This window comes from Danio aesculapii, chromosome 6 (genome assembly GCF_903798145.1).
Source record: "Danio aesculapii chromosome 6, fDanAes4.1, whole genome shotgun sequence".
NCBI lineage: Eukaryota > Metazoa > Chordata > Actinopteri > Cypriniformes > Danionidae > Danio > Danio aesculapii.
Window position 1 is genome coordinate 27,859,272 of NC_079440.1, and position 27,669 is coordinate 27,886,940.

General features: G+C 36.1%; 1 protein-coding gene across 1 annotated transcript in view; it reads right to left on the minus strand.

The window, feature by feature from the left end:
• Nucleotides 1-7,426: 7,426 nt before the first annotated feature.
• Nucleotides 7,427-27,669, minus strand: part of pecam1b (platelet and endothelial cell adhesion molecule 1b) — an 82,001-nt gene continuing 61,758 nt past the window's right edge. Inside the window, exons 10-15 of the mRNA XM_056459875.1 lie at nt 21,209-21,310; nt 17,301-17,345; nt 17,101-17,193; nt 16,690-16,740; nt 16,563-16,585; nt 7,427-7,635 (exon numbers count right to left, since the gene is read on the minus strand). Coding sequence (XP_056315850.1) covers nt 7,579-7,635; nt 16,563-16,585; nt 16,690-16,740; nt 17,101-17,193; nt 17,301-17,345; nt 21,209-21,310 — 371 coding nt within the window. The 3' untranslated portion in view covers nt 7,427-7,578. The remainder of the gene's footprint in view (nt 7,636-16,562; nt 16,586-16,689; nt 16,741-17,100; nt 17,194-17,300; nt 17,346-21,208; nt 21,311-27,669) is intronic.

Here is a 27,669-nt window from a genome sequence, read left to right on the forward strand (position 1 = left end):
TAGAGTGTTGCCTGCTTTAGAGGATGGGTTAGTAATTATATTATAACTGGTTATGTTCAGGTCAATGAAATAATACCTTTAATAAATAAAATATGTTCGTAAGAACGTGGTGGGCCAGTGATTCCGTCGCTGTCATCAGTGGTTTAATGAGCTCAGGAGAATTCTGCTTTGCATTTTTCTATGCATTACTAACATCACTAAACCAGACATTTGTTTTATAAGTTAACCAAATATTCGCAGAGATTCAGCAGTTTTTTTCTGACGCGTTTGCCAGTCATGCCAGTCAGTGAAAAAAAAGTAACCGTGGCCCTGTTTGCAGGTATTAATATTCGTTTTTTCGTCAATCTGATGCAACTTTTATTATTTATACAGGACATTAAAATGCAATTAAAAGTTTCAAATCAATTAAACTCAATTTATAAAAAGGCTAGCCTATTTTATGCATTAAATATAACTAATTTCCTTTATTTCTGACTAGACCATGCATTTTAGACTATTTTACAATTGTAATATGTGCATATGCTTTTTTTAAATAACATTCGTTTAACAAATATTTTAGCACATCGAAAGTAATTAAGTGACCTGTTTTTTTTTTTACTAAAACCTTTATGCAAAAGGATCAGAGGATAAATTATCGTAGGATAAACGTATCTTATGGAAAAACACCAATTGACGGGCTCTGCTTTCGGTTTTAAAAGAATCAAGCAGCTTTAAAAAATATAATTTGCTGAAGAGAAATGACAGGAAAAAAAGAAAGAAAAAGATTAAATATATAGGGACTGTTAAAAGAACATTTCTCTTTTATATATTATTTCGACTCCGAAACATCAGCTAAGATTTTTAATTTATTTTCATTATTCGTTTATTATTATGTACAATAATTCAGACATAAAATAAGATAGTAAAATATAATCAACAACGAAAATGTAAATAAAAACATAAATAAAAACATAAATGAAAAAGTCTTGTCTTAGTCCTATCAAAACGGCAAACACTAAAAGCAGGCTAAAAGACTGCTTTATTTATTTATTTAAGACTACTTATTGTACTGAATGTTTGTGCTTTCATGTTAGTTGTCTTTTATTTCTTCAATTCCAAAACGAGTCCTCTTTGCACTTAAAAAGTTTACAATAAAGTGTGTTAACAAATTTTAAATGATTAATGAAGGACTTATAATGCTTTGACCTATTGTTTAATATCATTTACAAGCACAGTAGCATATTTAAAGCTGCTGTAAAGGCTATTTCTTTCCGTTCGCATCCCGTACCTTTGCGCCCCCTGGCGGCTTTTTCACAAACTGCGGTCTTACACTAAAAACAGAGCAGCATTTATTTCAAACGGCGGCGGTATAAGCCACGGCGGTAATAGCCACTTTGAACTCTCACCTACTGTATATATATATATATATATATATATATATATATATATATATATATATATATATATATATATATATATATATATATATTTTTTTTTTTTTTTTTTTTTATTTTGCTAACTGGTTTCATAGTAACATTGTATTGGTAAATCATTTATTTAATTCAGATGGTCTTCTCGTTACATAAAAAGAATTCTTAACAAAATATAATTTTCCCATACCAACGAAGGGAATTACAATGGTGCAATCTCTCCTAAAATATGTATGTTGTATGAACAACAAAGCAGATTGGATTATCAGCTTTTGCCACAATTTCCACCCAGTGTGTAATTTTTTTTTGGCAAAATGTAATTGACTTTATTGCTGTCAATATTGATGAAAATATTAGTTTACACTGGAAAGATGTTATTTTAGGAATTTTTGAAAACTCAAGACAAAAAGACCCATAGATTTTTTATTAATTTCTTTATTTTAATGGCCAAATTTTATATTCATAACTGTAAATTTTCAGGTAAAAATCCAAATTTTATTGCATTTAAAAATGAAGTGAAGCATTATATTGAGTCCATATCACCCTAAAAAAATCAAAAAGCTATGCTAATTGTACAAGCCTGTATATCATTTAATGTATTCCTGTCATATTGTTCATATCTCCCCTATCCTTTGAAATTTTCTTTTCTTTTCTTGTACTTGTATTGTATTCCTTGATGTTACTCAATAAAATAAATAAATAAATAAATAAAGATTCAACTCCATTCCCAGAATTTCCTGTCTATGGCAGTACAAGGACGGCAGCGTGAGGTAAATAAAAAATTATTTTTATAAAAGTGTTTTTGTAGGTTTTTTGTTTCTATCTGATTTTTGTTCCTGTTTTTTAACCATTGGACATTTTTCACATGAGCATCAGCATCTGAAATCCTTGAGTTTTTAATTTATTTATTTTTTTATAAAAATGTATGTACATTTATTTGTATTTACTTATGTATTACATAATGTTTGCATATAATTACATATGCGAGGTGCTTTAGTGTCTTTGGGCAGGACAGTAATTTTAATGTTATTCTCTTTTCTTACTGCCGTTATCTGTTACAATATTTTTTTTTTGTTTTTCTAAATGTCGAAAAAACACCATTGTAAAGTTTTTATTTTATTTGAGCAAAGATTGTAAGGAAGATCGTAAAAAAAATGTACTTAATGCATGTACTTTCCCATTTCCCATTCACTGTGCTCGCTGCTGAGAAACCCGGATATGTAAAAAAGGGTCCATAACTACATCATCAACCTACATCATCAAAAGGACTAATAATGGGTTAAGACATGTATCAAAAACTAACCTTAGAGGCAGTTTACCCAAAATGTAAAATTTACTTACTATTTACTAAGTAACACAGAATTTAAATATGAACTGAACTGCAAATAATCTTTACTTCAAAGTCTTTAATGCCTGCACGTCTATTTAAACATTTTCCCTCTGCTCTTTACTTATTATCTCTATAAATGATCACAATCTTCCATAAGATCTGATGATAGTAGTTTTGTTTGATAGTAATGCGTAGTATTCATATGGTATCTGTAAATGTTTAGTGTGTGAAATTGTTGAACAACCAACACACACGCATATTAAACAGCAAAAGGAACATGTAAAGCTTGCTAAAAGCCTTCATATCTATTCATATTTTTATATAAAATGCAGAGCAGCAAGACCCATGAGAATTCCATCAGCCATTCACCATCAGAGTCCTCAGTGGAAGTTCTGAAAAAGAAGAACAGAAAAAACAAGCCAAGCAAGAGATGCCAGAAAAAGGGGAAGGAAATAATGTGTTATTTTGTTGTTTGAGTAAAGACAATTTTAGACGAGACAATGTTTGATTACGATGAAGTTTTTTAGAATCCCTATTTAGTTAAATAAAGGTTACAAAAAAAGGAATATATTGTGTTTTATATTAATTTCACTACCTTACCTTACACTACCTTAACAAGAGTTACCCTGTAAACTACAGGCAAAAGGAGGAAACAAATGCTTCAATTACCCTTTAACTACAAAGAACAAGATGGGAACAATTCTTCACTTTAATTTAGAACCCACAAACGCTGTTTTTACTCTTTAACTACAGTGAACAAGGAGGGAACAATGCACCACTTTATTTTTACAAACCACAACGATGCATTTACCTTTTAACAGGGAACAAGGAGGGAACAGTGCTTTTCTTTAATTTACAACCCACAAATGCTGTATTTACCCTTTAACTACAGGGAACAAGGAGGGAACAATGCTTCACTTTAATTTACAACCTGCAAATGCTGTATTTATCCTTTAACAACAGGGAACAAGGAAAGAAGAAACTGGACTTCAACGCACAAGTGTATATTTAAACAGTAAGAACAGAGAAAACTACAGCAGCAGTTTTAATTGATTGAAGGCCAAATTACACACTACATTTTTCTATAAAAACATCAGATATTTATTCACTGAAATGGAACAGTTGGTTCCCCCCCTCTCTGCAAACAGCAGTAAAGATGCTAGCCTGTTTTAATCTGCATTAAACCCTGACAGTAGGCCTATATCATGCAAAGTTATTTATTGATAGTGATGTTAAGAAATTGCTGGTCATCGTGAGATCGACGAGTAAGCTTTCATAAGGTAAAGATTGTATGGAAAATATATTTATATTAAATTGCAGATTTAAAAAACTATACAGTATACAATAAGGTTTTAAAGGTTGTGAACCTTTTATTCACCAAACACCCCATATAAAACCCAAGCACTGAATAAGTGTACTATTATTAATGTATTTATGCAGGTGTTAGAAGGTTGCATTAGGTTGTCACCACCCTTGCATAAATCTTTATATACAATACTTAAAGAAAAGTACACCGTAAATTCCAACCCAGGCTCATTCTGAAAACGTACCTTTATTTACATTTCTGGAGACTTTGAAAAACATCCTATAGGAGGTATGTTTTTTTGCAGTTTTTGTTTTGCGAATCCACGAGTGGCCGATGTGTGTGCGAGTTCTCAAATTTCTCTCGCAAGTGCCATTCACACATGCTGTTCTCGCATAAACACACCAGTGGCTGCTGTTGACTGACTGAGTGACTGATTGGCTGACTGACTGACTGACCAATAGACTGACCCACCCTCCTCTTACCCCAAACCCAACCAATTTTATCGATTGACCCACACACCCTCTTCCCTAAACCCAACCAACAATTTTTAAAAGCAATACAGAAAAAGAAAAGCTCTTGTCTGATTTTTTTAACCACGTTCTCACCCTGTTATTTACTTGTTTATTTTATTTTTTGGATTCTGTTTTTGTCACCTGCTTTCTGGAACCGATCTTCACTAGACTTGAAACTCGTCATCGTGGTCAACTCCTCTCTGCATCTCAAGTCCGCCAACGTACATGGCGGGCTAACTGGACAAACTGGTTACAGCGAGAAATCTGTTTATATGGAGGTAACCGGTCAGCTGGTAGGCACGAAAAGGAATTGCGTTATACTGCCCCAAAGTGTTTGTTTAAAAAATGAACTGCAGCCATACGTACCGCTTACTACATATTTTGAGGTCTCCAGAAACCTATATAGGACTATGTTTTCAGAATGAGCCTATGTTGGTAAATTCCATATACTTACGTGGTTCTTTGTGTGTTGAATATTTAATTGTTACCCCCTTATTACCCAAAACATTATGGTCTGTTCCTTTGCAATTTATAGAAAAGTACACCATAAATTCAGTATACCTACAAGGTACTTTGCGTGTTGCATATCTGGTTTTTACCCCCTTATTACCCAAGCATTATAGTTTGTTCCCTTAAAAGAAAGCATTACTGATATATATAAGTTAGTGCGCACCAAAACAGAGTCAAAATTGGCATTTAGGAGATAAGAAACAGATAGAAACACATGTAAAGCTTGTAGTTTGTCCCTACTGCTTATCAACTTTTTTATGCACATCACTTCATACTTTAGTTTCTTATTAAATCGTGACCAATGAAATGCTCTCTAGTATCTGACATTTCCTGCCCCCTTCAAGACGTTACTCATTTGCTTTTTATTTGATATGCTTGAGCTCAACCATTCTTACTGGCAGATCTGTGATAATACAAAATGCTATTGGCAGGTTTTTTTAAAAAATGGAGGAGCCACGCTATGCCCCACCCTCTCTTCATGTTTCAGTTGAGATTACATAAAAAATCGAATAAAAATGCACATTTCAAAGCCCTTCACAGGACCTTTAATGTGTCCATGCTGGAGTAGCATGTTATTTACTGATGAGGGCTTCAAATTAATGCGTCTCTCTGCTTGAGTAGCCTATGCAACTGCAGATACTGAAAGCTGTCTCTGTGCAGCTTAACAGAGTATTTGATTTTAGCAAATTAATTTAAAGATATTTCCATTTTGCAGGAGTTTTTTGATTAATTGTATTCTTCCTCAACCCACACATAGGCTACATGAGGACATTACTACCCATCCCTGCATTCATTCATTCATTTATTTATTATGTTTTGCATTTTCTGCTTGTGAGGTGAATCGTGGGCGACCGAAACCATCGTCTAGTTGTTATATATTATTTTAAATTAATAAATGTGTGTATATATGTACATAAATATATAATATAAATCTTAGTATATATAAAAGCCTAAAATAAGCCCAAAGCCAGGTCTTCTCTAAGAATACAACAGTCCCCAGAGCCAACTTCAAAGAAAAAACTGGATTAAGCTAAAGAAATGAGTTTACAAGACTCTGAAAATGAGGGATCAAGAGAGATTTTGTGACGATAGTGTGTTCATTAACCTTATAGAAGAAATCTTAGCAAAAGTTGTACAAAGTATTAAATGAGGGGTGTTGTTAATAACTAATAATGTGCTTTACATTTAGATTTGTTTTAAAATATCTTTTAAAAAAATTATCTTTAAAATTTTGATTAATGTGAATGTACTGCATGCATAAGCATTTAGATAAACACTGTGTTCCATGTTCTATTTAGTTCATTTACTGTTAGTGAAAGCTTAAATGTATTAAGAAATAAAGATGCTTACACATCGGTAATAGCAAACGTTTACTTCACCAAAATATGAATATAATAATAATAATAATGAACAAAGCTAAACAAATATGACAAGGCTTAAAATTTAAAACAACGTTCTTAGCACACTAGTATGTACTGCTTACAGTATTGGGGAGTGAAAATAAAAAAATGAAAATCGCTTAGATGTATTTTTTTATTGCAAATGCCACATAAATCACCCTGCACAACTAACTAAAATTTTGATTTTGTAACAACAGTGAAATTTTTTTTTGTGTGTTATAAGGTCTGGTTTTGTGGCTGTACTTTAAAATCAAGGTAATGTAATCTTAATTCAAGTGATGAAAGATTTTGAAATTCTAATTGTAAACAGAGTGTTACTATAAGTCACACCAGCTTGGTATAAACGCTTGAAACTGATTTAGTTGAAAATATCCATTAGAAACTTTAAAAGTAATCAAAAAGTAATCAGATGTAATCAGTTACTTTTTCTTTTAAATAAAGTAATCAAAAAGGTACACTTATTACATTTTAAATAGGGTAATTTGTAATCTGTAATCTATTACATTTCCAAAGTAACCTCCACAACACTGACTGCTTAGTATGCCACTACTGCATGTAGTGATGTCAGACTGGATGAGCTGATGAGGGTTTTACTGGTCCAGTGTATTGACTTGCTATTATCATATTTCCCAGTAGAACATAAGCGGAAATTCTTTGTTTTGATTTTTTAGCACATGCTAAAAGCTTTTATTAGCTGATAAAAGCATTTGAGATGAAAGCATAACTTTTTTTTTTTCATGTGAGTTGATTAACTGCTGGAGACGTCTGAGTTACATCATCCAATGAAGTGTTACACAGTACACAAGAAAACTGTTACAGTTTTTCTGCTTTTGAAGTAATAACAATGACATTTAAAACCCAGAGAAAGTCAAATGAATCATTTTGCTTTATTAAAAATATATATTAAAAAACAGCCTTGTGAAAAGAATGTGGTGTTTTGTGGTTTAATATATATACACAGTAGCACTAAATTAAAGAGGACAAACAGTGAAACAAATTGAACAAAATTAAAAACATGACTAATGAGTGTTTTAGACAAAGAATGTGTGTGGAGGATGGAAGAGATTGATAAGGCAATGGCAAAATTCCAAAGAGAAATGTCTGACTGCTGCTAGTCCACTGGTGCAGGAAGATCATAGTTGAGTTCAGCATATTCCAACAGGCCTTGCTACAAAAAAGGGGCAAAATTAAACACTGAGATATACAGTGGGTACAGAGAGTACTCAGACCCCCTTACATTTTTTTATTCTTTGTTATATTAATATGATTAAAAAATTAAAAATCATTTCAGTCATTCAGTCTTTCCTCATTATTGTACACACAGCATCCTATGTTAACAGAAAAAAAAAATAATTGTTCAAATTTTTGCAGATTTATTAAAAAAGAAAAACTGAAATATCACATGGTCTTAAGTATTCAAACCCTTTGCTCAGTATTTAGTAGAAGCACCCTTTTGATCTAATACAGCCATGAGCCTTTTTGGGATTGATGCAACCAGTTTTTTACACCTGGATTTGGGGATCCTCTGTCTTTCCTCCTAGATCCTATCCAGTTCTGTTAGGTTGTATGAAACATTGGTGGACAGCCATTTTTAGGTCTCTCGTGAGATGCTCAATTGAATTTAAGTCAGGGCTCTGGCTGGGCCATTTAAGAAAAATAACAGAGTTGTTGTGAAGCCACTCCTTCATTATTTTAACTGTGTGCACAGGGTCATTGGCTGTTTCTCAATTCCAAGAATGCAGAGAACAGACTTGTGAAAACCGTGAGAACAGAGAACACGTCCTGAGAGAAATGAGATGCTGGGTTCTTCCTGCTGGTGACCTTAACCCAGTTTTAATGGTAAATTATTTAAACATCACAGCATTCATACAACAATTTTTTCTCCCCCTTTTCAAAAAATATACTATGCATAAGACTTTACAAGTGCACATTGCACAATATAAATAAAACAGATTTTTATGTGTTTAATGTGTTAATTCCTTTATTAAGATTTTCATGGCAATGTTTATATTCACCATTTCATTTAGGGAAACTCCTGAGATAAATAAGTTATATCTCTGAACTTTAATAATAAACCTATATAAAATGCTGCACTTCCCACCTCCAGTCGCATTACACATTACATGAGAACATGAGGACCTTGAGGTCCTGAACACTCTTGAGAAGGTTTTCATCCAGGATATCCCTATACTTGTCAGCATTCATCTTTCCCTCGATTGCAACCAGTCACGCTGTCCCTGCAGCTGAAAAACACCCCCACACCATGATACTGCCACCACCCTGCTTCACTATTGGGACTGTATTGGACAGGTGATGAGCAGTGTCTAGTTTTCTCCACACATACCTTTTAGAATTAAGGCCAAAAAGTTTTATCTTAGTCTCATCAGACCAGATAATATTTTTCTCACCATCTTGGAGTTCTTTGGGTATCAGTTTAGCAAACTCAACTGAGCCCCAACTGGTGGAGGGCTGTAGTGATGGTTAACTTTCTAAAACTTTCTCCCATCTCCCGACTGCATCTCTGGAGCTCAGCCACAATGGTTTGGGGTTTTTCTTTACCAGCTGTAGGAAGGTTTCTGGTCATACTAAACATCTATTTAGGGATAATGGAAACTACTTTGCTCGTAGGAACCTCAATTGCAGCAGAATGTTTTTTTAACCTTGGCCAGGTCTGTGCCTTGCCACAATTCTGTCTCTGAGCTCTTTAAGTAGCTTCTTTGACTTCACAATTCTCATTTGCTCTGAGATGCTTTGTGAGCTGTAAAGTCTGTTACCTTCCTTCCCCTTTTTGTCTAGGGTTGGGGAAGGAAAATAACAAAGTAAACTAAAATTTAGAATTTAAGGAAAACAATAACAAATTGATGTAAAGGTTAAATAAACAAAACCGAGGGAACACTTTAATTCACTGCCTCAGACATGTTTAACAACCACAAGAGTAAACCTAATTCTTTTATTCTCATTAAATCAACAATATAGGAAGCATAAGTCTTCAGAAGAAGGATTAACCAAAACAACAAATAAAACAGGAACTAGCTTAGGAGTACTAAATAACCGAGTTCAGGTGAAAGAAAATAAATAAAACAACAAAGGCTTACCTCAACTCCCTTACACTGAAAAAGTGTTGCATGCAAAACTGTTGCAAACAATTTATTTGTGTTGAATTTAAACAAACAAATTAAATTTAATAATGTTCAACTTATTTTGTTTGTTTAAATTCAGCCCAAATAAATTGTTCACAACCACTTAACGTAAAAAAATTTAGTAAATCCAAGGAATCATCTTTGAATAATTTTTTTCTGTGTACTATGAATAAACAGTCAAACAGATTCAAAAATAAATATAGCAACCTCTCCCTACAGCTTCCTTTTGTAAATCAAAAAGTCAGACAAAGAAAAAAAAAATACAGTTACCTTTTAAATACCAAACAAAGAGTATATTTAAATCATACAACTTAGAAAGCAAACACACTGCCTGTAAATTCCACAACACAAGGCAAACAACAAGTTTCTTCAAACAAACAGAAGTTAAATTGTACCCAATAGTTCTATAAACTTCTCACATCACACAACAGGTCAATATTCAAAAAGTATGCAACAAACACAAGTCTGGAGCAGGAGAGAAGTGAACCTCTCCTTGGGTTGAGGCACACTGCTCTTTTGTATTAGCGTGTCACTCCAGCCTGCTCACAGTGAGCACCACCTGGGGTTAATCAGCTCTACCTAACAAGCAGGCAGAGAGACACTTAGGAAAAGTGGGAGAGAAACACACAAGCATAGCCTTTCCCAATGGGCAGTAAACACACAATAAATTAACAAACAATGATAATAAATACATCCAAGGCATGTAACAGGTCTAAAGCTGCGGTCACACTTGACATTTCTTCCCATAGACTCCCATTCATACGCACGCGAATGCGTCAGACCGGAAACGCGGTCTCATGCGTTAAGTTTCGCAGGTTCCTGCGGTGCAAAGTTCAAGCTTGGTGAACTCTGACCTGTGAAATCGCATCATTTGACTGCGTGAGACCAATCTAGGATGAAAACACGACCTCTCTGGGCAAAAATGTAAAACATGGAGCAATCGCTCGCTTTTTTAAATGTCTAATAAGCTCGTTTAATCCTGCCCCTTTTCGCAGCGCCGCACGGCAGAATTTCGCACACACAAAGCCCGGTGTGACCGTAGCTTTAAGCTGCGGTCACACTTGACTTTTCTTCCCATAGACTTCCATTCATACGCACGCGAATGCGTCAGACCGGAAACGCGGGGTCATGCGTCAAGTTTCGCATGTTGCTGCGGTGCAAAGTTCAAGCTTGGTGAACTCTAACCTGCTAAATCGAATCACTTGACTGCATGAGACCAATCAAGGATCAAAACAGGACCTCTTTAGGCAAAAATGTAAAACATAGAGCAATCGCTTGCTTTTTTAAATGTCTAATAAGCTTGTTTAATCCCGCCCCTTTTTGCAGCACCGCACGACAGAATTTCGCACACACAAAGCCCGGTGTGACCGTAGCTTTATATAGATAGGAATATCGCTTTCCTAATCAAATCCAATCAGTATAATCAAACACAGCTGAGCTCAATTAAAGGTGAACCACTCAAGGATGATCAGAAGAAATGGACAGCCCCTGAGTTACATATCAGTGTCACAGCAGAGTCTGAATACTTAGGACCATGTGCTTTTTTAAGTTTTTCTTTTGTAATAAATATGTAAAAATTTCAACAATTGTGTGTTATTCTGTCAATAAGGTGTGCTGTGTTTACATTAATTAGGAACAAATGAACCTAAAGGATTTTAGCAAATGGCTGCAAAATAACCAAGATTGACAAATTTAAGGGGGTCTGACTACTTTCCGTACCCACTGTATGTGTTATCACTTTCAGAAAGCAGCAACTAAGAGTAACTACTTGTCACCCTTAATATATACAACTCTTTTGTTAATCCACATAGTTCATCAGATTTGCATATCACAGGATAATGTAAAACTTTCCATTTTTTATGAGGTTACGTCTATATGACCACTCTGCCTTTCAAAAGGAAACCACATCCCTGCCATTTGTTCCTATCAGGAAACAATTTGTTACTTATTTGTTCTTTCCTCATCAAAAGGTGAAGAGGGGAATTCCGGGTTAAGAATGGTGTGAAAGGATGTATGTAAATGTAGCTTCTGAACATTTGGATTTTTTAGTCATAATTTTTTCCTTAATCATTACTTATGACAAAACACAGCTGAAAACCTGGTAGTTGATTCAGTAACACTTTAGATTGCAACCCGCAAAGTACCACATAAGTACAGTGAAATAATGGTGTACTTTAACTACAGGGAAAAATAAAGGAGCAATGCACCACTTTAATTTACAACCCACAAATTTACCCTGTAACTGCAGAGAACAAAATCATTCCTTTTCTGCATAAACTCCAATACACCTTATTGAACTGCAGATTTAGAATATGTACAGTATTCAATAAAGTATCATAATTTCACACGCCATACCAAAAAACCAAGGCAATTAATAATTGCTTTATATGTACACTTACAGAAAAGGACATCACAAATTCAATATACTCATGCGGTACTTATTGCATATCTAGTTGTTACCCCCTTATTACCCAAACACTACAGTTTTTTCCCTTATACCTAGTGTAACACATATTTTCAAATATGTTCTTATACAATACTTACAGAAAAGTATATGGATATTTCACTCTATTTATGCTGTACTTTGCAGGTTGTAATCTAAAGTGTTAGAACCTAAACCTCACTTCTTTGTGAAACCACTTTGAACAACAATGGAGAGTAGAAAGCAACATCAGTCTACAATTGGCCAAAGAAAAGGCGAGGCTTCGACAGAAAACAGAACTTTGGCAGAATCAGCCCTCTTGTTCTTTCTCAGGTCCACCTAGTCAAAGCCAATTCTTCTAATAAAACAAAGACCAAACCAATCAAACCCAAGGTATTTCAAGCTATTTTCTATTACTTCCAGGACAAACACTGCATCATCAAATTCAGTAGGCAGCGGCATGAGCTGTTCTTTAATGCAGTGTTTCCCAACCCTGTTCCAGAAGGCACACCAACAGTATACATTTTCAACCTCTCCCTAATCAAACACACCTGAATCAACTTATCAGAACATCAGAAGAGACTCCAACACCTGAAGTTAATGGGTCAGAAAAGGGAGACATCCAAAATATGTACTGTTGGTGTGCCTCCAGGAACAGGGTTGGGAAACACTGCTTTAATGGTCACAGTGTTCTTTCAACTGGGGAAAACACAAGTAACTTTCAAGTAAAATCTTGGTGTAAGATTTTTCTGCTGTAATCTGCAAGGTTCCATGCCACTTTTGAAGGGAAAAACATCAGAAGGTGCCAACGAGTTCTCACTGAGATGAGTAATAATAAGTTTCCCCTCCAAGGTTTTTGTGTTTTGTTTTGGCTGTGACCATCCCCAGTTGGGGAATTAGATTTAAATGTTATAATGTTTTGTGTACTGGTGTTCCACAAGATTCCATTCTGGGTCCACTCCTGTTCATTATATATTTCATATTTTTATTAAATAAAATATAATTTTTTTCCACATTTTTACCTCCATCCTCCTTGACTAGATTCATTCATTCATTTTCTTTTTGGCTTAGTCCCTTTATTGATCCGGGGTTGCCACAGCGGAATGAACCGCCAACTTATCCAGCACGTTTTACGCAGCACATTTATCCAGCACGTTTTACTTCCAGCTGCAACCCATCTCTGGGAAACCTCCACACACTCACTCACACACTATGGACAATTTAGCCTTCCCAATTCACCTGTACCGCATGTCTTTGGTCTGCGGGGGAAACCGGAGCACACGGAGGAAACCCACGCAAACACAGGGAGAACATGCAAACTCCACACAGAAATGCTAATTGACCCAGCCGAGGCTCGAACCAGCGACCTTCTTGCTGTGAGGTGACAGCACGACCTACTGCGCCACTGCATCACCCCTTGACTAGATGTTTAGCTGAAATTAAAAATAGTTTTTCAGCTAACATTTTTAAAATTAAAGAATGATAAAACTAAAGCTCATTTGGGACTAAAAATTGTGATCATTTTAACGTAGATGTTGATAATATCAAAATTTCTTCTTCTCTGCAGGTCAAAAGTTTGTGTGTCATTTTGGAAAGTACACTTTCTTTTGAAGGTTATATCAATATTGTTACAGATACCACCTGCATAATATTACTTGCCTCTGTCTTTCTCTCACAACTTATAATACAGCAATTCTAATCTATGCACTAGTTATTCATGTATCAACTACTATATTGCTCTTCTCACTGGACTTCTTTCTAAACTACAGCTGGTTCAGAATTCTCCAGCTTGTGATATTTCTAGGACTACTTCACACAAACATGTCACACCACTTTTTATCAGTGTCACTGGCTTACAGTAAAGTATTGCATGGATTTTAAATAATACTTCTCACTTTTAAGGCACTCGACAATCGTGCTCCATCATATTTCACTGAACTTTTCAAACCTCTTCTCACACTCTTAGATCCTCCAATTCTATCTCACTGGTGCCACCCCATATGTAATTAAGCACAATGGAATCCAGATCTTTTAGCTCTGTTGCCACCTCGGTTATGGAACTCACTTCCCTTAAATTTAAGGAGCAGTGATAATCTTCACATCTTTAAACCCTGTCCCAAGACAGATCTTTTTAAGCAGACTTTTTTATGACAGTTTTTTTTGCCAAGTTATATTAAGATTTGTTTGTATTCATAACTTTCTCATCTTTCATGTATGAAATTATGTTTGGCAATGTTTTATTTATTGTTTTTGGCATGTTTGTTGTACGGCAACCTTGGGTGTCCAGAATGGTGCCATTTCTAAATAAAATGAATTATTATTAATTTAGAGGTTTTCACCTTTATTGATAGGACAGTGGAGATATACAGACAGAAAGGTGTGGGGAGCAGAGACAGTGGAAGGATCGGCAAAGGACCTGGAGCCGAGAATCAAACTCAGGTCGCCGCGAGCACCTCAGTGCTATGCGTCAACGCACTAAACACTAGGCTATTGGCGCAGACAGTATCATCCATTCATTCTCCTTTGGTTTTGTACCTTTATTTATCAGGGGTTGCCACCGTGAAATGCCGTTCCAGCTGCAACCCAGTACTGGGAAACATCCATACACACTCATACACTATGGCCAAATTAGTTTATTTAATTCACCTATAGTGCATGTTTTTAGACAGTGGGGGAATCCGGAGCACACGGAGGAAACCCAGGCCAACACGGGGAGAAAATGCAAATTTCATACAGAAATCCCAACTGACCCAGCCCAGCCGGGACCTTTTTGCTGTGAGGTGACAGTGCTAATCACTGAGCCATCGTGTCACCATTATTATTATTATTATTTTCAAATCTCAAATCTTTCAAGCCAGACATTCATCATAAGAATTACCCACCTGTTAATTTTTAGAAAGGCCCAGTAGAAGTTGTAGTATCATTGGCAGCTGAGGAAGTTGAAACAGTTCTACTCTGCCACTGACTAGAGGTCACTGAGAGATGGGCAATTAATTGGATTTGAAATCGCAAACATGACTGAGCAAAGCTGCGATTGTCATGCACATCCTCTCAAGGAAGCACCGTGTGAGCTGTAGTAAAAACCTAGACTGTAGTTTTGAGGTGAGACTGGAGTGAAAACATTGTTCTAATGTTGTAATTTCAAATGCAGCGATTGCTACAGCCATAGTTCTTTGGGAAGCAATGCAAATAGCCTTTATTATCACAGAATTGATAATGTCAATGTCATTGTCACCTGAATAAAATTTAAACCAGTTTTTTTTGTGCGGCTTATAAGTGTACTACAATTCTGTTTGATGAACTCTGCTCTATCTAAAAGCATGTGCTGGAACTGGCTTTAACTGCACATAAAAATTGCCTTGATCTTTAAAACATCTGACATTGCTAGAGCACTATGGATCAGAATGGCCCGACACAGGAACTGTTCCTTCCCTCAGGCAATTCATTTCATGAACACTATTATAATTGTGGAGCACAACACTATTTTACAAACATATATATATATATACATGTATTTATGTTTGCTTGTTTATGTTTATATGCCCTTATATAAGGCTTTTATATTTATATGTTTGTTTGTTTTTTAATTTAATACTTTAATACATTTTTATTGTGTGCAACTTTACTGAGTAGATAACAATCAAATGATTTTACGATGTTTAGATTTGTGGTAATACTTTACCATAAGGTTGAATTAGTTATTGTTAGATACTGTAACCACTATGAATAAACAATGAACAGTACATTTATTACAATATTGATTTACCTTTTTTAACTTTATTTAATGGTAATATAGTTAGTTCATGCAAACTGACAATGTATAAACTAATGTGGACAAGCTTAAATTTAAAAATTGAGTAAATTTTGTAAATGCTGAACTATGATTAATAAATGCTGTACAAGTATTGTTTATTATTTATTCACCCCATTCTTTAAATACATTACCAACTTTAACCATTCATTCATTCATTCATTCATTCATTTTCTTTTCGGATTAGTCCCTTTATAAATCCGGGGTCGCCACAGTGGATTGAACCGCCAACTTATCCAGCACATGTTTTACTCAGCGGATGCCCTTCCAGCCACAACCCATCTCTGGGAAACATCCATCCACACTCACTCACACTCATACACTACGGGCAATTTAGCCTACCCAATTCACCTGTACTGCATGTCTTTGGACTGGGGAAACCGGAACACCCGGAGGAAACCCACGTGAACGCAGGGAGAACATGCAAACTCCACACAGAAACGCCAACTGACCCAGCCTAGGCTCGAACCAGCAATCTTCTTGCTGTGTGGCGACAGCACTACCTAATACGCCACTGCATTGCCCTCCAATTTTAACCAATGAAGGCTTATTGTAAAGTGTGATTAGAATTCTTTTATGTTATTAAAAACAAAATTTCATAATCTATGTAAAAGTCATTCATCTGCTTGAGTCACATGATACTTTCTGGTTGTTTTATAGGTCAGGTAACAAAATTTATATAATGCTTTAAAGGCCATTAGAAGTGATAGAATGTTACTTACATGATTGTTGTGATCAGGAGATCCTGTATAAACAATCATAAATATGAATTAGAATGAGACTGACTCTCCATTACTCAATGTTAGTTCAACATGCATGTTCTCTTTCATTTTGAAATGGTGATTGTACCTTGGGTCTGTAGCTCACTGTACACAGTATCGGTGCCTTTTCTGAGAGGAACTAAAAAAGACAAACAAAAAAAAAAAGTTTCAGATTTAAGATGTACTATTAGTATTACAACTAAAAATAATAACTTGCTCTATTTTTTTAAAGTGCAGAGTATAATGAAAACTGATTTTGTTTCCAGAAATAAAAGGAACATACTTAATCTGTTTTTTCCTGTTTATAAGATAAGAAAATAAGGACTGTAATTAAAATCTAAGACCCTTGATAATTTGGATGTTTAGACTCCACCCAGGAAGTAGCATTTCTCTAATCAGCTCATGCATGTCAGAAAATCATAATGTTCCTTCACAAAAGGCAAGGAGAGTGAGAGGAAAAAGAAAAGAGTTTAATATAATTTTGTAAGACTTAACTTACTTCGTGTAGGATCTACAGATTGAGAATGAACCACTTCTGTGTACTCTACATCACCTTCATTTGGCGACTGAAGATTGCCCTCATCAGGAATATCTGGTGAAAAACAAAAACACCAAGACATAGATTAACAAAAGAAGGCATTTTTTCTCAATGAGGTATGATCATCAGAAACCATCATGATTACTCAGGTGATGACTTACCTGGAGGTTTTTCACTCCAAACACTTTCTTTATTATTAACTCCTACTGAAAAACAGCAAAACTATTGCATTAGACATGCAAGCATTCATTCGAAAACTTAATCAGAGCATTTTGTAGAGAAGCATATATTTTATTTTTGAGACAATTTAGATTTTTAAGAGCACGCACACGCACACACACACACAGACACGCACACGCACACACACACACTTAACTAATTAAAAAAAAAATTCATCAGCTAAATTTAGACTTACCCTTATTCCTAAAATCTATACAGTTAGCTTTCAGCATATTGGAACTCAAAGTTAGGATTAGTCTGTGACATTTACTTACAGTTTTTTTTGGATTGCTTAAGAACAATTTTCAAAACAGGGTCCGTGTTTTCAAACAGTACACGCAATTAGCACAACCACACACACAATTAGCAAAACACTACAGATCCTTTGCATAATTAAACACTGTTGTAAAAACTATACACTTATAAATAAAAACCACACTTTTTTACCATAAGAAAAACATGTTTCACATTTACTGTACTCTGTTTGCACAAGTTACACTCTGCTGTGATAAAGTACAAATATAAAGTAAATCCACCAAACACTTCACAAGACTAATGTAGCACACTGAAGAAACTCATTTATTTCTCAACATGCCCAAAATGTTGACATGATTCATAGTACTGTAACAACATGTCACTTTACGTACTGTACTGTAAATTTATTGTTACAAAAAAAAAAAAAAACTAGACATTGTCCCTTCGCCTAGCTGGATCTGGCCAGAGAATTTCATCAACATCGCAGGCAATGTTGTCATTAGCAAGACACCTTAAAAGAAACGTCTTGAATGACGAATCCATCCTTGTTTTGCTGCTACAAGGCCACAGGCCTCCTCCATGGCATATACCTTCCACTACTATGCCAAGAAAAACTCTTCTATAGGGTTGAGTAATGGAGTATTGTGGAAGATATAGGACGGTGAAATGTAGATGTTGCTGAAACCGTTCTGAACCACAGCAGAGCAGTGGAAAGACACATCGTCCAAGACAACAATGTATTGCATATGATCGATTTAATTTGCTGATTTGCTTACTCTTTCTCTGACTCTTTCCATTGTGCTTGAAGACCAATGAACTCTCCTGCTACTTTTTATAGTGCTTAAACACCTGATTGATGTGTCTACAATTAAGCAAACAAGTGTGAGGTTGACAATGTGCATATAGTTGTGCAGATATGGGCTGATGTTTTGCTTCTTGAGTGTAAGGTTTTGCTAATAGTGTACTACTTTTAATTTTAAGTTTATCTTGGCATGGCAGTGGAAGGAATTTGATATCCGTCTCCAGGCTGAGGTACCCCACATCCAAGCCATGGAGGAGGCCTGTGACCAGATGGAGGTAGCAGCATTACAAGGATGGATTCGTCATTCAAGACGTTTCTTTCCAAGGTGTCTTGCTAATGACAACATTGCCTGCGATGTTGAAGAAATTCTCTGGCCAGATCCAGCTAGGCAAAGAGACAATGTCTAGTGTTTTTTTTTTTTTTTGTAACAGTAAACTTACAGTACAATACGTAAAGTGACAGTGCCACTTTACATATTGTTACAGTACCATGAATCTCCATGTCAACATTTTGGGCATGTTGAGAAATAAATGAGTTTCTTCGGTGTGCAACATTGGTCTTGTGTAGTGTTTGGTGGATTTACTTTATATTTGTACTGTGTTGATGGTAGCCTACTCTAATCACATGGAAGTAGAATTGCTAAAATTGTTTTAGGTTTATCACAGCAGAGTGTAACTTGTGCAAACAGAGTATAGTAAAAGTAAAACATGTGTTTCTTATGGTAAAAAGTGTGGTTTTTAAACATAAGTGTATAGTTTTTACAAGAGTATTTAATTATGCAAAGGATCTGGGTGTTTTGCTAATTGTGTGTATTGTTTTGAAAACCGGCCCTGTTTTGAAAATTGTTTAAGCAATCCAAATAAACTGTAATCCATAAAATATATATATATATTTTTAATTAATACAATAAAAAAAATCCCCCAAATATGCAAAAAGAGACATAATGAAAAAAGTACATTTCAACAGTGATCATATAAGGAGAATACATTCCAAAATAATAAAAAAATCATTTTATTAGTATTTTACATCAAATAAAGTATTAACACATATGCTACAAGTATAAAATAAAAAAAACAGCAAAAATAAGATTGAAGGAGTAAAACACATACACATATTACAAGCAAAGCTGTCGGAGAAAAAGAATGTTGTGAACAGAGGATTCACACTGTTAAGATGAATGATGAGCCACTGTGACATTGGTGAGCTTAATTTTTTTTTGCTGCCAGAGTTTCTTGTAATGCTTGTCTGCATAAAAAGCTATAAAATTTCATGACAAATTGAACATTATTGAGAAAATATTAAGATATTACAAAAATCTAATCAACAGTTTCCCTCTTTTTTTCTTTGAAATAAAGTATGGTCTGAAAATCTAAAATGATCTGGATTTGGTTTTTATTAACAATTGTTTTTTTTATGATGTTTTACGCAGCGGATGCCCTTCCAGCCACAACCCAACACTGGGAAACACCCATACACTCTTGCATTCACACACATACACTTCGGACAATTTAGTTTACCCAATTTACATATACCATATGTCTTTGGACTGTAGAAGAAACTGGAGCACCCGGAGGAAACCCACACGAACATGGGTAGAACATGCAAACTCTACACAGAAATGCCAACTGACCCAGCCGAGGTTCGAACCAGTGACCTTCTTGCTGTGAGGCGATCGTGCTATCCACTGTGCCATTGTGACGCCCTTTAGATGAATTAATTTTACACCCATTACTACATTTTGTTGAGATTCTTTAGTCTTTGCCATCAAATAGGATGATCTCTTGCCCTACGTTACCTTTCCTGTCAATGTGCAGCTCCATCTAGAAATAAATTATCAGTAAGATTGTCCTCTTGAACGCAGATGGGTAAATGACAGTTAAGTATCATGTGCAAAGGGACCTGAACTAAGACATTTTATCATTGCCATAGAGAAATATATTTTTTGGTTTGATGGTGTTCATATCCATAAGCAAGGTGAATTTCAGCATACTGACAGGTCAATTAGACAGTCTATCTAAGTGTACTAAGATATAATAAGAGTCAGTGACAACCAACAGCTAATACTGTGGTTAGAAATTAACTGATTATAAAGTAAGTGATTTAAACAGAAAGAGAGTGAAGCCTGACATTTTCTTAACTCATGAACAGGATGTGTTCTTAACCTTTTGCCTGATCATTTGACTAAATATTAATGAATTCTATATACTTAATTTTAGATAAAATAAAGAAGGTAACATAAATGACACCAACAGGGGGTAATATGATAAAATAATGTTAAAGAATGTATGGAGTGGATGATCACTGTCAATAAACAGACAAACAAAAGTAAAGAGACTACCTGAGAAACCACTATAATGACTTTCATGGATTAGAGAGTCATCTGATTTAGGAAATGCAGGCATTCTGAGGAGTTGGGGAAAAAAATACTTATTAAATATTTACCAGTACCCACGTTTGTGGTTGTCTATATATATATATATATATATATATATATATATATATATATATATATATATAGACGACTGAGCAAAATAATCAATGTCTTAAAGTTGACAGAAAATAATAGGTAGGTGAGTTTGAAATGGCTGTTAAATCCCCAGGACCAGATTTAAGGAACCCTGATTTAACGCCTTCAACTCAAGACCAACTTACATAAGCCAACCAACTCACACTGATAATTTAGCAGCCATCTCTCTTTTACCTGTGACAGAAAGAAAGGTTGAAAAGGAAGTTCTGTTTACAGGTCAGGCCTGTGTGCAGCTTGTGATGCAGGGGGGTTATAGGTCTCTCTACCTCGCTTGGTTTTGTAGCACCACACAATGAAAATGACCAGCAGTGCCAATATCAGCATGCAGAATGCAGCAGTCAAAGACTTTTTCCACTTTGCCAGGCTCACTACAGGGTGAACAGAAATATAGAGACACATAAAGAGAATATAAATTGACAAACAGCACATATATTTACCTTCATTTATATATAAGTAGCAATGTGATGTGGCTGTATGTAAGCACAGCCTTGTGCTATAAATAATTACAAGAGCTGCCCCCTAATAGTTGACTAGTCAATAGTTGATCAGAACAGGCTCAGTTGACTACATATGTGTACTGCAGATATGCGAGTTGAATGTAGGCAGCATAGCCAGGGGCTGAATGTGCATTTGCGTTCAGTGCTGAGCATTCTGTGTTTTTTAAAAGTTGGCAGTTGGAGAAGCACTTGCAGTTGAGCATTTTTAGTGCTCACATTTCTGCAGTATAAAAAAAATTTGATGGCCACGCGCAGATCTGGAAGTAAATCGAAGTATGTCCTGGGTTCAGTGTGAATGAGACAAGGAGACACTAAGCTCACTTTTTTCCAACAACGTGTAGGCAAATGTATGTTGCTTTCTTGTAATATGAAAAAATGAGAATGAATGGAAAATTACAGTAAAGACGGTCAGTTCTAATAACCATTTAAAAAAAAAAGGTTTCAGTGTGAGGCTAGCCTATATTTTGTTCATTTCTTTTTATTTCATAAATAGGTTCTTTGGTTTGCCAACTAATTACAACTGCAATTTATTTTTCATTCAATGTTTCATTTGAAGGCTTGGGCCTTAGCTTAATGGCAGTTATTATTGTCCATAAATTGTGTTTTTTCATTCAATGTTTAATTTTAAAGGGCACATAGTTTACCTCTTTTTTATGATTTAATATTAATATTATGGTTCTTTTGAGTTTTGCCAGTTTAGGTTCAGTTTAAAACACAATTTAGATTTTTTTATTATAATGTGGTAAATAGTGTCATGTTGGGGGCGTGTCTAAAGTTCGCTGATTTAGGGGTGTGTTGCTTCACATGTAAATTAGTTTCGGCTTCCCGCCCAACGTAACAAGGGGGCGGGGCCATGAGCTTACCCGCTCTGTGTTTGCAACAGAGTCTGACAGGCAGACTGAGAGGAGCAGGAGTGAGAGGATCCGCATTCAGTCGTACATGTACGACTCGGACACAGACCAAGCAGAGAGTACAAAATCATATGTGTCTTTGTACAGTTTTACAGCCAACTCTGTGCTAGTTTCAAGTGCCGAGCTTGTACACAGAAACTAATAACCACGCAAACTGAATTAACTTTGATTGAGGCACCGGATGCGCCGCTCGAAGTCGCGACACGGCACACCAGACCCTCTCTGTGGCGCAGCAGAAACATGAAGTGTCCCGAATCGAATTCTAAACATAGGTTTCTATCAGGTTACACACAACGGCGCTTCAAGTCTGCAGCGGTCCGTGGCGTCCAGCCGTCAACTTGAGTGTACCCTGATAGAAACCTATGTTTAGAATTCTAAAACACATGCTAGTTAAGATCACAGGGATCTTCTGGGATCGCGAGAAATGCAAACGGCTGAAGTATAAGGTAGACTCAATGAGAAGTACACATGTTTGCAAACCTACCTAAAGATACAACCAATAATTCCGATTAGAGCGATAATGTGGAGAATATTGCTCTTGTGTTGAGCCCAATGAGCCTTGCATCTAAAAATAGAGCTAGGGTGTTGCTTTAGTGATATTGCTTCGACTCACGCTGAAAATGGCGGACGTGAATCAACAAACTGGAGATATGATGACGCGCCTGTCAATTAATATTGGTGGGCGGGGGGACCGCATTCCTACGTAAAGTTGCGGTCGGTTTGAAAACCGCTCCAATTGGTCCACCGTTTTTTATGTTGTTAAATTAAAAAAAAAAGCACTGGGTGTGTTTATTTCACCCCAATATATCACCATACATTCACATATGTCTGTCCAAACAGCTTGAAAAGTAGATTTTTTACCATAGGTGCCCTTTAATGCTTATTATTATTATAGTATTTCTGTACAACATAAAATTGTTACAAATGAATTGTTTCTCTGTACTTGCTTAAGTCAGTTAAGTCAGTAACTCATACTGTTTCCCTGTATTTGCATAAGTCAGTTTGCTTAGGTAATTAAATAAATGGATGATTAGTGGCTTTAATGATCGAGTAATGGTCAACTAAGAAAATATTTAGTCTGGGACAACCCTAATAATATCAAGCATATATAAAGCCATATCACAGTGCTATTAGTGGAATATTGCATTTATACAACAGTTTGATGACACAAATATGTAAATTAAAACAAGCAAAACTACCACAGAATTTTAAAAGCCCTTTAGTGTGGATAAACATGTTTTTTTACATCACTTCCACCACTGTTTTTCTCTTTTCAAATATTAGGTTGACCATTTGACGACCAATCAAAAGCCCCTGTTACTAATTTGAATGTTTCATATTGAAAATGTATTATATTTTGGTCACACTTTATAATAACTACACACTATGAATCATTTATTAGGCATTAGCAAATAGTGAATTCATTATCTGTTAAGCATTAACTCTAAATTAATAAACGTTAAGAAGCAGTATATAACTGCAGCTACTAATGTTGTATTCTTGACTTATAACCACATTTATAATGTACTTAATAACTGTACATTCATATTTTGTTAATGATTTATTTTTCATTAATAAATTAAGTATTGCATTATTTACAAAACAGTTATTTAAGCATGGTTGGTTGTTTTTAAGATCATTCAGAATGAGTTAGTAAATGATTAATAAACTATTCAAATTACATTTTATAATTCTTAATATTCAGTCATATATTAATAGTTAATTTGTATGTTATTAAATGCTTTGTTAACTTAACTTTATCCAGTTTTGTGACTTCATTTAGTGAGGACTATTTATGCTTTATAAAGAGCTTATAAAGGGCAATTAAAGGCTCAGCTAAATTCCAAACAGGAAAAAAGAACATAAATGACTTTATTTATTTCCATTCGTTTGAAGATACACAAATGAAACTGTATCAAATAAAAAATAAATCTTTGCAACCTTATCTAAAATAAAATCACTGTACAGTTTAAACGTTGCATCCTATTATGTTGTTAAATTAATATATTGTTGTTGTTTTATCCAATTTATACTTTACAATCATTTTATTTCTTAGATAATATTGCAAAGATTTACTGTTCATTTGATACCAAGCCTTTAATTGTAATTTATAAGGGATTTATAAAACATAAATAGCCCTCACTTTAGATTAGGTCACAAAACTGGATGAAGTTCAGTTAATAAAGCATTTATTAACATACATAGCAACCATTACTATATGCCTGTATTTATGGCTGATCTGCGTCACCTAGCTCAATGCAGTTACCCTACATTCAGCTAATATGTGAGGGACGCATTAGTTTCGGATGCATTTATCCGATTTATCCAAGGATTGACTCCAGGTTGTCTCAGCAGGTAAGATTGACTCAACCACCTAACCTCGAGAAAGCATTGGACCAAGCTCAAATTATAGAAAGGATACTGGATAGTTCTGTTGGCACTGTGGAAAGGCAGGGCATTTGTGTCCGGAGTGCTCTGCCCTGGATCTTGGGGTGTTAGCACAGTCTGCGGGAAACAACCAGGGCCAGAGTAGTTGGAGGTACTTTCGGCCTATCAGTCACTCCTGAACCTCCCTATAAATTGACTCCTTGGAGTTCTAGTCCAGGCTCTACAGTTACTATTATTTATCCCAGGTTCCTGATGAGTAAAGTTCTCTAGACCTCCCATTCGCCACTGCTGACTGTTATGGGGGAGCAGGCAGTTATGATGAGCCATTGTGAGGTGGAAATCAAGGTGCATGGATATACCACTGTTATGTGGGTCTGGGCTGCAGAGATTCCATAATGTTGCATTCTGGGAATTGACTTCTTGCACCAGGCAGTAGCAGTTGTAGATTTGGGTCAGCAACTCTGACTCTTGACAAGATATCGTCAAGACATCAACTTCTAAGCAGATTGCCCAAGGTGTCTGGGAGAGATATAGAAGGACACCTGAATGAAAAATTGTGAAAAGTGATGGAATCTAATCATGCTATTTTTCCAACCTCAACCAGCGATGTTGGCCAGACACAAATGGTACAACACCACATAAACACAGGCAATGCCAAACCTTTCCAACAGCGCCCCTACGTTTGCCACTCGCAAGACAGGCAGCTGTGTTGTTTCTGTGTTGACTTCCAACAGTTAAATGAGTTAACTATCAAGAACTCCTATCCCCTCCCGCGAGTTGATGAGTCACTTGATAAAATCACTGGATTTAAGTGGTTCTCCTTGCTAGACTTGCGTAGTGGTATTTGGCAGGTTGCCTTAAGTGCAGATGCAAAACCAAAAACTGCACTCACAACAGGAATGGGCCTTTGGTCTTTGCAATGCTCCAGCAACTTTTGTTGATTGATGGAGCGGATGCTTCAGGGCATTCCAAGGAAATCATGTCTGGTTTATTTGGATGACATCTTAATCCATGTGAAGGCCTTTGAATCAGCTCTGAGTGCCCTTATTCTTGTCATGACCCAGATAACTCAGGCAGGCCTAAAGCTTTATCCAGAAAAGTGCAGGTTCATGCAGAAGGCAGTGACTTTTTTGGGTCACTTCACAATCAGAAAATGGCAGCTGTCCATGACAAAGAAATTACAGTGGTTTCATATATATATATATGTATATGTATAAAATACTAAAATACAAATAAAAATAACATGCATGCGTCACTCAAAGGCAAGAGTAAAAATAAGTCTTTAAGTTCCAATCCAATGAAGAAGAAATCCTGATGTTTAGAGGGAGACTGTTCCAGAGCCTTGGGGCCGCAACACAGAAAGCTCAATCACCTTTTGATTTGCAGCGAGACCGAGGGACAGACAAAAGAAACTGGTCATGGGATCTTAACGGTCTACAAGCTGTTTAAGGCCTAATAAGTTCACTAACATAGGCTGGGGCAGAATTGTGCAATGCTTTATAAGTGAAAAGAAGGATTTTAAAATAAACTCTGAATTTCATAGGAAGCCAGTGCAATGAGGCGAGGAGAGTGGAGATATGATCTCTTTTCTTAGTTCCTGTTATTAATCTGGCGGCTGCATTTTGGACCAACTGTAGCCGAGAGAGTGTTGACTGAGGTAGACCAATGTACAAAGAGTTGCAGTAGTATAACCAAGAGGAGATTAAAGCATGTGTTACGATTTCTAAATCTTTTTTTAGAAAGAAACGGTTTATCTTTTGCCATCAATCTAAGCTAGAAAAAACTGCTCTTCACAACTGCACTTACATGTTTGCCAAACAGAGTGGATTAAGGATAACTCAGAGATTCTTGGCGTGATTGTGCAGATTGTCATTTAGGACTCCTAGCTGAGTTTTAATATAATCGTTGATAGCAGCAGGACCTAATAATAACACTTCTGTTTTATTTTCATTTCAAGAGTTCACACTTAGCTGATGATTAATTATAAGCTTGTTTGGCATGCTGTCCCGGGAGAGAGCCCTGAGCTCATAAGATCCTCGAGCCCGGGGCTCCCTCCCGTTGCAAGGCGAGAAGGGAGTTTGAGCTCAGGTAGATCTCGAGAACTCCCCCGCTGTAATAACCAGTGAACAGCCAGTGATTGCTCTTGAGAGATAACCATTTACTAGGAGCATGTCTATAGTGCCGGTTTGGATTAGTCAATTAACTTATGTTGCATGTTTTTTGGACGGTGGGAGGAAACCGGGAAACCCGGGGGAAACCCACGTGAGCACGGGGAGAAAATGCAAACTCCGCACAGAAATGTCTGCTGGTTTGGTAAAGCCTAGAACCAGAGACATTCTTGCTGTGAGGCAACAGTGCTAAGCACTGGGCCACCGTGTCACCCATCTAGGAAGGAGGAGGAGTAGGGGTGGATGGGGGGATTCTTCAAAACGAAGATAGCGGTGGTACGTAACCCAGGGTATTTGTAGTAGCTTAGGAGTCGTCTGATTGGTGCATTGAGAATTGGATAATGCGGATCCAGCCGCTAGCAATCATAAGCACGTGATCCTCTCGAAACTTGTTTATAACTAAACTTCACTTCAAGAGTTCACACTTAGCTGATGATTAATTATAAGCTTGTTTGGCATGCTGTCCCGGGAGAGAGCCCTGAGCTCATAAGATCCTCGAGCCCGGGGCTCCCTCCCGTTGCAAGGCGAGAAGGGAGTTTGAGCTCAGGTAGATCTCGAGAACTCCCCAAAATGCCATATATAGCTCGGGACAGCAGCCGCGTATTTAAGAACCCCCCAAAATGCAGATGTAACAATGCCATATCCGGCTGCTGGATATATTGATATTTTAGGAAGAGAGGCTCCTGCGGGAGCAGAGGAAAGTAGACTCCTGCGTGAGTCCAAGCGGAGGCGTGGGAAGGGCTGGATTGACTCCTGAGGGAGT